At 36.6% G+C, this 11,639-nt stretch overlaps 1 protein-coding gene across 1 annotated transcript; it reads left to right on the forward strand.

Moving 5' to 3' along the window:
* Window positions 1-2,134: 2,134 nt before the first annotated feature.
* Window positions 2,135-4,426, forward strand: Holn1 (CD2 antigen cytoplasmic tail-binding protein 2 homolog holn1). Its single transcript, XM_076305443.1, has 6 exons — window positions 2,135-2,624; window positions 2,688-2,851; window positions 3,124-3,307; window positions 3,373-3,554; window positions 3,633-3,741; window positions 3,825-4,426. Exons 1-6 carry the CDS (start codon window positions 2,486-2,488, stop codon window positions 4,058-4,060), a joined length of 1,014 nt encoding a protein of 337 aa, XP_076161558.1. The 5' UTR covers window positions 2,135-2,485; the 3' UTR covers window positions 4,061-4,426.
* The last annotated feature ends 7,213 nt before the right edge of the window (window positions 4,427-11,639 follow it).

Below are 11,639 nucleotides of genomic sequence, written 5' to 3' on the forward strand. Positions count from 1 at the left end.
GCGCGATAACGGACGGATATGATTTAGAGGATCTTGAACTCAACGTTATTCGTTCATTATGAATCAAATTAATCATTTTTTAAGTAGGTCGTAAATTTAAATTTTCAACTTTAGAGATGTAATGTATAAAGTTTAATTAAATTCTAATCAACTCCTTAGAAAATAGATTTCCGGGTAAGAACTATTGTGAAAGTAAAGCTACATTTTAATTGAAAACTTATTAGTAACAAATTAACATAATCATATTTTGTTGTACAAAATTAAGCTATAAAATCGATTTAAATGAAATTAGAAAACATCTATACTTTGATTGTAATAAAGAAAGTCGTATTTCCTGAAAACCCTCCCATTGTTTTTTATTATTTATATCATATAGTACTATTTACCACTTGACGTTAAATTTTCATTCTAATCTGTAGTCGTACGAAACTTACTTGATACGTAGCAGCATATTAATACGAACATAGTAAATTTACTTTAAATAACAAGTTTGTTGTACACATGTAATTATCTAATAGAGAATTACAAAATCTTCAAACGTATTATGTGAAATCATTTTTATATAAAAAATATAGCAATTATCAACAAATAATTGGAGTTACTTAGTCCGTATATATCCAAAATATATATTTTACGTATGGTATGCATAATTTTATGTACAAACTTAGATATAAGTAAGAAATATTTATTTGTATACATACCAATCGTTCAGAGATTAACAAAATTATATAATCATTTAAATGTAAAAACGTTTTCGCGATGTACTTTAAAACATTACCAAAATAAAGAAAATCCTCGCGAAATAGTTTATTTTTAATCTATTAGTTGCTTTAACCATACCTTTAAAACGCATTCATTAAATAGATCTGAATTGTTTCTAATCCAATGATTAACGTACGTTTCCTATAGACAGACCAAAACGTCATTTACAATAGTGTCTGGATCAGCCAAGCCAGATTTTGCTACCTAGATTTCTGGCTGGGAGGAGTGGGAGAAAGTAGCACGGTGGGGATCATTCCACTCTTCACGCATCGTGCGCTGAAGGCATTGGAGTGGGACAGATCGCGTTGGCAGAATTAAACGAGGAGGTCCAAGGAACTTTGATTCCTTCCATCTCCATGGTTTAGTAATTTCGTTTGTATTGCATGTCGAGGGAGATCGATGGAACTTTGATTCCATCTATCTCCCTCTGGGTCTCCACTCGCAGCAACCTCCACGTGGTGAGATCTGGTAATCGGTATTACTCGCGAAGAACAATTATATTTCGTCGCGAGTATTACCGAGCTAATTGGCTGCGAATTTAGAATAGCTTTTATCGTTTAGATTATAACGATTAAACAAATGTAAAGTTAATGTATTGAATAAACTATCATTACTTCCCAATGTTTTTTAACGTTAAGGAACATATCAGAAACCTTCTTTTACTTGGAAAAATTGTCCATCGCGAATAATGCCGAGCTAATCGGCTGCGTACTTAGACTAGTTACTTAATATATAAGAATAAATTGTACATTGTAACGTAAAAAGTACGATACTTAAAATATGACGATGAAAAGTAGGAATATAATTGTAACTGGAAGAAATATGTGTCATATTAAATAAATCAAATATATTCAGAATATCTCGTGTTTTAATTACAATTTTCTTCTCCTTTTTCTGCATTGCATCATTTCCAAGAATCCGCAAAAAAAGAATATCTCCTTGACTACCATGTTCTCCTGATATCAAAGTCTAGAAAATATTCGATTTTGGGACTTCGGCATTAGGAAAACATGATCATCGAGAAGGTATTCTTATTCCGTGGATTCTTGGAAATGACGTCATTTCCAAGAAATTCCGCGAATTAAAATTTTGCGGGAATTTCAAATGAATTTTGAAACTTTTGCTAGAATTTTTCGCCGATTTTGGGACTTTGGTATCAGGAGAATTTCGTTTGATATCGGGAGAATATGTAATTTCTTTTTAATTTTTTAGCGATTTAGCCGTATTACAAACAATGAATTTCGATTGATTCATTTCGGACAAGCGGCAGTGCGAGCTGCTCCACTCCAATGTCATCAGTGCATGGTACGCGAAGGAGTGGAACAATCCCCACCATTCTACCTTCTCTCACTCCTCCCAGTCAGAAATCTAGGTAGCAAAATCTGACTTGCCTGGTCATTTCCCACCCTGCTTAAAATCTAACCTAGCTTGAGCATAACGAAACGTACGAATTATTATTTTGTTCTAATACAAGTCTTCAAAATGTTGGTTTGTTACAAATTGTGAAAATAATTTGAAGTTGTCAACGATCAATGTTGAATAATACTTTTTTAATATAATTGGAGCATTATTCGACAAGGATTTCTATTATTAGTTTAGTTGAATAAAATACCTTACTGTTTCAATTACATATGAAAATACGATAAAGAAGTGTTAACAATAAGATATTACGATAAATAAAGGATATTGTTTATCGTTCTGGCGGTACTCATAAAATAAGACAATGTTGAAGCGTAAATTTGACGAATTAGAAGCTGGTACTAATAATAAGGGTCCATTAAAAAATTCATTAGATTCGGATGAAGAAGATGATGAAACTAACGAGGATAATTATAATGTTATGAATGAGGATGATTTTGAAGGTAGGTACAAATGTGCAAAGTAATGTTTAACACGGATGCTAAAAATTTATATTCCGTGCATAGGCGTTGAAGATGGGCCGACTGCTCCCGAAACAAATGTGGGTTTCACAGCATTTAATATGAAAGAAGAATTAGAAGAAGGACATTTTGATAAGGAAGGTCATTATGTTTGGAACAAAGAGAAAGAAATCAGAGATAATTGGTTAGACAACATTGATTGGATGCAGGTTTGTAAAACAAATTGGCAATTGAAATTTGCAGTCGACGTTAAAGATGTTCGATTTAAACTTATATATATGTTACTATAGAAAGCGAGTCTTCAGCGCCGAATAATGTGAAAATTAGACGCATTTTTATTTTTATAACTTTTTCTTGTTTATGGATTTTTGCATACTGAAATATCAGAATATGTTTTCATACAGCAGACAAATATAATTATCTGTAAACCCGCCTTGTTTACTCAGTAATGCAAAACATTACTAAGGCATAATCTTGATAGATCAAACCGAGTTCTACAGCAAGTGTAAAGAAGGAAACTGAGAGGAGTGTAAAACATGGACTGGCAGATAGCGATAGCGACGACGATGGTCCAGATATTATGTTTGATCCAACTCAACTCTATAAACAAATATTGGAATACTTACGACCTGGAGAAACAGTTTCCAAGGCTTTGTGTAGACTCGGTAAGTATTTGCATAGACTAAATTTTATTAAAAAAGAATACATTCATTGTAGTAAATATCTACAGGCAAAGGAAAAAAAATATTAACTACGGCGGAAAGATGGAAGAGGAAGAAGGAGAAAAAAGAAGTAGACAATGACGAAAATTCTATTAGTATCACAAAATTAACAGAATTGGCGAACGAATTATTAACCCGTACTGGAAATATGGATATATATCAAGAAAGTTACGATCAAATAAAAAAGAAGGTAATTTGTTTTTCGTTAAAAAGAAAATAATAATGTGGATATGTTTTAACAATTTGATCGTAATATCAATTTTTATAGGTTGAAAAAGGTGAAAAGCACGCTCATCCTTCGAAACAAGAAGCCGAATTAGATATGTACGCCGATGACTTTGATGAAAAAGAGAAAGCAAAGTTGGACGAAAGCGAAAGTAATTATTCTTTCTATATAATTACGTGTTATTTATATAGAATTATATATGTATAATGTATTTAATATTCACGGTATTTTTAGGCAGCGTTAAAGGAACATCAAATTCTGAGAAAGATGATAATAAAGAGGACGAAGTGACTTGGGAATTAAAATGGTCGCAAGATGAAAACGCGGAAATTCATGGTCCACACACGAGCCAGCAAATGCAAGCGTGGTCTAAGGAGGGGTATTTCAAAAGTGGAGCATGGGTGCGAAGAACAGGACAAAATAATCAGTTTTATAATGCCGCAAGAGTGGACTTTGAACTTTACCTGTGATATTTTGCTGTAACATAGCCGTCTGATAAAAAAATACCTAGTATTGTAATATTTTGAAAATGTCTGTTGTAAACCTTGGTACAACATTGTTAAACTAATACTCTGTTCAATTCCGACACGGTTGAAAGTCCGGTTCAACAGTATCTAAAGTAATAACGTGTCAAATATGTACAATACTGTTATAAAGTTCAAATAAGTATTTAGAGTTACTACGATGTAACGACCTAAAAACTTTCCTTCTTTGTATTTAAATAAGAGTATCGTCAGTGGTAATACTGAGTAATAATTCATTCCACGTACGTTAAATGCATAAAGGAGAAAATTGTCCATTCTTGATACATATCGCACGAATAAAAGTATTTGTGAAATAAATGTACCGATATCTTCTTTAATACTTACCTACTTGTCGTTGTTACGAATTTGGAAACCTAAAGACCGTTTAGGTGTGTCTCGGATGTTTTCGTTGTCGCCTTACTAAAGACCCATCCGGTATGCCACTTAAATCGAGAAAAAACCAAACTTACACTTTAGGAACTTCCTGTGCATACCCAATGGGAATAGGGGTGGCTGAATTTATAGTCCGCGCAGCGTGGTATTTTTAAATAGGATTTTATCCCTAAAGTAAATCTATTTGTACCCGCGCATAAAAACCTTGCGACCAGCCTTGTTTATTCAACGGAGTGCGACTCGGTGTCCTTTCGTACCGTGCTTTTATATTTTTAAGAAAATAAATTCTCGAAATCTTCGCCCACTTACTTCGTATTCGTGGTGCCCCCGCTGTAAAATCGTAAGCGAAATACTTTCCTGTTCGAGTATGTAAAAATATCGAAATTAACGTCTCGAAAGAAGCACACAAAACGGTCAGACACATAAAACGAAGGGATTGGAACAGTTGGCTAAACATAGATGTACCACGTACACAGCGGAACGACACATTCACAACACAAAAGGGGTTTTAACACAGTCTACCGAATATATACTGAATATACAATATAACTTTATTAGATATCTTAAACATTTTTATTAGCAATGTATGAAATTTCTATATGGTTACGTAAAATATTTCGCGTATGTAAGTAAATTGTACATACATATGTACCCGTGAGTATGTGTTTATATATATATATATATAAAGTTTTTTTTATATATATATACATATATATGTATATGTGTATATATACATATATTTTTATATACATACACGCACACGCACACATACATATATATATACATATACAAATTGGTAAGTATAAATTCGTAGCTCCTCTTCAAAGTTTGGAAGAAACTTCGAGCGGAGTTTTAAACAACGGTACAAGACGAGAGTTGTTCTTTGGAGTTTTCACGATTAGCAAAAGATTGAACGAACTCCTATGGTCGTCGTTTGAAGTCGAACGAATCTAAACACGAGATCGATACATTTTTATGGAAAATACGAATTTACGTCTACGTTAATACCGAAACACCTCAAACATTACGCGTGTCTCGCGTGACTTGGATCAATCAATTCGTTCGCATACTCTTGGACACGAGGATACGCGCGACGTTTGGAACTGAAAAATGATCTTCCGCTACGTTCGGTCTAAGAACAACGAAACGGTGACGCTATCGAGTCCAAGAACCAAGAAAACGGTGAAACGAAGAATAAAAGAATCGTAAAGCTTGTATTCGCCGAGAAACGAATATTTTCCCGCGGTTTCTTTCAAAAATTTGCCAATTCCGTTATCGATCAGCGGATTCCACGAAATTCTGCGAATCAGCGAAATATAGAAAACTGTTCGACGGGGTTCACCTATCTTACGGGTGAGACAGACTGCGAGAGAAAAACAGAGCAAAGCGACTGTACAAAACGGCTATGAACACACGAAAACTATTTACAGGAAAAATTGACATAGATACAATGCAGTACGTTTACACAGAGATCAACGAAACATGTACAATTTGGTCTTCGTCGATGCACGAGGACGTCGGTGTGATGTTTTCTATTTTTTATTTTCTTTCTTTTTTTTTTTCGTTTTTTTTTTTCTTCTTCTTTTTGATAGAGGACACACAGGAAACGATCAGACGAGGGACGAAGAAAAAGGTAAAGAACGGCACTAACAGTGGACGCATTCGTAAGCCGGTTTCATAAACGCACGTAAATACGCAAGCAGCGACAAAGCTCTCCTCGTTATCGTTTCACACGAGGATTATCGAAACCAATTGATAATCGAGAGAAACGAAAAACGCTTTCGATGTCGTCTTAATTCTAGCCTTAACTACCCTACACAGTACTAGCTCCATTAAGTATTATTATACGTGGCCGAGTCGGTCGTTACCCTGGTCATTTGACAACGAATTGCTCGGTACGTTGGGGGAGGATTGTTCTTTTTCTTTTTTTTTTTTTTTCAATTGTAAATCGTTTCGATAACGATCAATTTGTTTTCCGTAATTATCGGGACAACGAGTACGGTACCGACACATTTTGGACGGGTTACGAGATCTCTGACGGTGGTAATGTATACGAAAATATTGAACAATAATTGTTACACCGACGATCACGTTCGTCGACACAATTTTCCTTTAATAATTTTCACGGCGAGAGTCGTGGCTCGTGGTATAAATTATCGTTAGATTATTTATTGTCTTCGGGATTTCACGAACGTCGCGCTTCGGATCGTTAACCACGGTACACGGTGTTGTCAATGTCTACGATCCGGGGACATTTAAATTCAATAGAAGAGCCGACGATTATTTCGTTGTAAACACGTGCAGTGTATTATTTTTGGCGTAACTCGATAACGGACGGAAATAGACCTGCACGTACGACATTTTTTATTCAGGGATCAAAACAGTTGCGGTACCTTTTTTTTTAATAACGGTGCTATTTAAACCGTTTCGATGGAACTGTGTAAAGAAAAGTTGCCGCATTATAAGTTCCGAACAGTACGGACAAATAATAGTTTCAAATTGAACGTAATTGTTACGCGACATGAATAAAAATTATTACGCAACCGGAACGAACACGTCGATGACAAAGTTCTCAATTTTTATTCTTTCACGTTCGAACGAATACTTTGTACTACTTAGCGACTCGGTACTGCATGTAAACAGAACATTTACACCGTTATGTGTCCGTTATTATACAGAATGTTATCGAGCAGTACCATCGGGCAGATGGTGGATTTTACGTGGGAAAATATGTGTTTCGAGAAACAATAATTTTCCGTTCGAAGCTTCAAGATTTTCACGAGGAAATCAAGATTTAAAGTGCGCAAATAGTACATTTGTTATTATTAGGTAATACTTATCGAAATTGCAAATTTACGGTCACCACAGTTTTAATTATTATCGGGCCGTCGAGTTTGGAAATTTGTAGATAATACATTTTTTTATTATTAACGAGCAATACTTAGCTACAGACTCACTCTCGTTACAAGTATCAAACGCTTTCATCGTGTCAACGTATTCGCGATCACTGTAGCGAGACACTGTTACAATTCGACCGATGCGAACAGACTGACAATAAGAGTAGTCGAGCTCGTAAACGAAGCTTCAAACGGAAAAATGTTATTTTTCTTTCCACTTATTTTCGCCACTTGTCCGATGATACCACTCCGGTAACACTCTATATACTAGGTTGTTCAATAAGTTTTGTCGTTCGGTAAAACTTATTGTACCTAGTACAGTATAGTACTAGGTTTCTCAATAAGTTTCATGGTTCGATCAAACTTATTGAACAGTACTACATTGATCAATACTGTTCAATAAGTTGTACCACTACATTGAACAGTACTATTCAATAAATTCTACTATCACATTGAACAATATTCTTCAATAAGTTTCACTACTACATTGAACATTACTGTTCAATAAGTTTCACTACTACATTGAACATTACTGTTCAATAAGTTTTAATACTATTCAATAAGTTTTGCCACTATATTGAACAGTACTATTCAATAAGTTTCACTACTACATTGAACACTACTATTCAATAAGTTGTACCACTACATTGAACAGTACCGTTCAATAAGTTTTACGACTACATTGAACAGTACTGTTCAATAAGTTTTGCCACTATATTGAACAGTACCGTTCAATAAGTTTCACTACTACATTGAACACTACTGTTCAATAAGTTGTACCACTACATTGAACAGTACTATTCAATAAATTCTACTATTACATTGAACAATATTCTTCAATAAGTTTCACTACTACATTGAACATTACTGTTCAATAAGTTTTAATACTATTCAATAAGTTTCACTACTACGTTGAACAGTACTATTCAATAAGTTTCACTACTACGTTGAACAGTACTGTTCAATAAGTTTTGCCACTATATTGAACAGTACTGTTCAATAAGTTTCACTACTACATTGAACAGTACTGTTCAATAAGTTTTGCTACTATATTGTACAGTACTGTTCAATAAGTTTCACTACTACATTGAACACTACTGTTCAATAAGTTGTACCACTACATTGAACAGTACTTTTCAATAAGTTTTACGACTACATTGAACAGTACTGTTCAATAAGTTTTGCCACTATATTGAACAGTACTGTTCAATAAGTTTCACTACTACATTGAACACTACTGTTCAATAAGTTGTACCACTACATTGAACAGTACTATTCAATAAATTCTACTATTATATTGAACAATATTCTTCAATAAGTTTCACTACTACATTGAACATTACTGTTCAATAAGTTTTAGTACTATTCAATAAGTTTTACCGCTATATTGAACAGTACTATTCAATAAGTTTCACTACTACATTGAACAGTACTGTTCAATAAGTTTTACGACTACATTGAACAGTACTGTTCAATAAGTTTTGCCACTATATTGAACAGTACTGTTCAATAAGTTTCACTACTACATTGAACACTACTGTTCAATAAGTTTTACCACTATATTGAACAATACTATTCAATAAGTTTTACCACTACATTGAACAGTACCGTTCAATAAGTTTTACCACTACATTGAACAGTACTGTTCAATAAGTATTATCGAACGACAAAACTTATCGAACAACCTATTAGTAACATACTCCATCCCGATGTTGTTACTTGGTTTGCAAAGTTTCGAATCGACCGTTTCCTTCGACAAAATATCTGTTTTCGAACGAATAAAGCCGGTTCCACGGGGATACCGCGAAAGTACGCACATTCGAAGAAAATTTGAAAAGAATCAAGGCAACAAAGGAAATCTCGATACGGAATACCTACTAAACAGGTAACTAAAATTGTGTCGCCTACGTGATACACCTCGTACAATAATCCGCGAGTACATCGGAGAAACGGTTGCGCGTTAAATGTGCGCACCGTCCAAAACGCGTTAATCGGATTACGGGAACGCTACCGGAACCCGATACCGATGACTTTCGAGTTAATCGCGGGAAATTCTCATCGGTCGATCGTTCCAGATTTTCTCGGATAATCGAAACACCGGAACGTTAATGTACGCTCGTATTAAATGGAAAATTGATCGTGAGCGCGCCGCGACGTGCACGAATACGCGACGTCGACGATAGATCGACCACGTTCGTATATCGAAATTAAACGCGACGCGAGATCTCGCGAAACGAACCACCCACCGGACGAGATTCGCGTGAAATCGAGATCGAGGTTTCGAATATCGAAATTAAGAACGACGTGAGATTTTTATCGACGTACTCGGCGGCTCGTGCTCGAGACTCTTTTGTCAAATCGCAGGGTACCGCCGTGCCACCGATACTCTTCATTAGGGATATTAGCATCGTCGAAAAGGCGGGCGAACCAAGTGGCACTCGAGCGATCGAGCGACGCGGTCGGACGCCCGGCGTCGACGACGTTTAGAAGCGGTTACGCTACACGTGTCGTCTACGATTTACAAGCGAAATTACCGTACACCCCTGATTCCCCAGCCCGACCATCGAAATGGTTCCCGAAAATCGTTTACTGGTTATTCTCGCATCGTTGTTATGAAACCGGCGGAGATTACTATCGTAGACAGAGAGACGGGAAAAACGAACACTCAAAGAACGCGGGACACTCAGACGGACGTTTTACGCGCGCGCGAGGAACGTGATGCGCATTCGACGTTGCTTAGCTTTTGTTTTCTATGTACATACAAAAATAGCCGTCGACGAACGGGGCGCGCCTCGTTCTTATGCCAAACGCATCGAAATCTCCCACCCCCACCCCACCCCCACTGCCCCCCGCGCTCCGGAACGAAGCCGGAAAAGGGATGTCCGCGTGGAAGGGAAAAGGAAGCGGACGGAGAGAAGTGATGCTGCTTCGAACTAGGGCCGAGACTGTTCGTTCGTTTTACGGGTTATTCGAATATTGTATCGGTATGGTGTACTCGAGTGTACAAATATCGTTGTTCGAAGGTTCGAGCGATCGAATACGGTTACTCGAAGGTAAGAGTATTTAAATATCGTTATTCGAAGATTCGAGAAATCGAATATGGTTGTTCGAGTACCTAAATATCGTTATTCGGGGGTTCGAGCGATCGAATATCATTACTCGAAGGTTCGAGTACCTAAATATCGTTATTCGTGGGTTCGAGCGATCGAATATCATTACTCGAAGGTTCGAGTACCTAAATATCGTTATCCAGGGGTTCGAGCGATCGAATACGGTTGTTCGAGTACCTAAATATCGTTATTCGTGGGTTCGAGCGATCGAATATCATTACTCGAAGGTTCGAGTACCTAAATATCGTTTTCCAGGGATTTGAGCGATCGAATGCGGTTGTTCGAGTACCTAAATATTGTTATCCGAAGGTTCGAGCAATCGAATATGATTACTCGAAGATTCGAGTACCTAAATATCGTTATTCGCGAGTTCGAGCGATCGAATATGATTACTCGAATGTTAGAGTACCCAAATATCGTTATCCAGAGGTTCGAGTACCTAGATATCGTTATCCAGAGGTTCGAGTACCTAGATATCGTTATTCGAATATTCGAATAATCGAGTATTCTTATTCGAAAGTTGGAGTATTCCGATGTTGTTATTCGGGTGTTCGAGTACTCCGATATCGTAACTCAAAGATTCGAGCGCTTTAACATCGTTATTCGAATATTTGAGTACTTCGATACCGTTCGGATATCGGTCGAGAGTAAAACCGAAAGAGAAACGACGAACTCGAAGCGTTCGATTACACGTTCGCGTCGCTCGAATTTTAAATACAGCGAAGTCTCCGTCGATCCGTGCTCCTAACGAAAATTCCCTCCGTTGTTCGCGTTGTTTCTAAAACCACGAAAAACAAAAAAAAAGAAAAACAAGTCGGTAAGACACTTCGGTTAGAAACGAGGAGACACCTGTACGTTTAAGAAACAACCGAAACGTCGAAGTCGCTCGTACGTACTTGAAGAATAATAATAAGAAAAAAGGACCCCGAACCGATTATCCGTGCTTCGAATAAACGTACAATTAACACTCGATAATAACACTCTTACCGTACCACGATTATCCAGATACCTTATCAATGTTCGAATATTCGAATCGCGAAAGTGTTCGAATACCCCCCCTCACCTCTGTTTCGAACCCCTCCGCGTCTTTCTCGTGCTTTCCAACCCTCCCCCACCTAACCCTCT

Source organism: Ptiloglossa arizonensis, chromosome 2 (assembly GCF_051014685.1).
Source record: "Ptiloglossa arizonensis isolate GNS036 chromosome 2, iyPtiAriz1_principal, whole genome shotgun sequence".
NCBI classification, from domain to species: domain Eukaryota; kingdom Metazoa; phylum Arthropoda; class Insecta; order Hymenoptera; family Colletidae; genus Ptiloglossa; species Ptiloglossa arizonensis.

Bases quoted from the DNA above. Each gene is read 5' to 3' on its own strand.
- Holn1 (XM_076305443.1), top strand. From the start codon at position 2,486: ATGTTGAAGCGTAAATTTGACGAATTAGAAGCTGGTACTAATAATAAG. The intron at 2,852-3,123 runs GTTTGTAAAACA...TAATCTTGATAG, and splicing joins ACAACATTGATTGGATGCAG to ATCAAACCGAGTTCTACAGC. The intron at 3,742-3,824 runs GTAATTATTCTT...CGGTATTTTTAG, and splicing joins AAAGTTGGACGAAAGCGAAA to GCAGCGTTAAAGGAACATCA.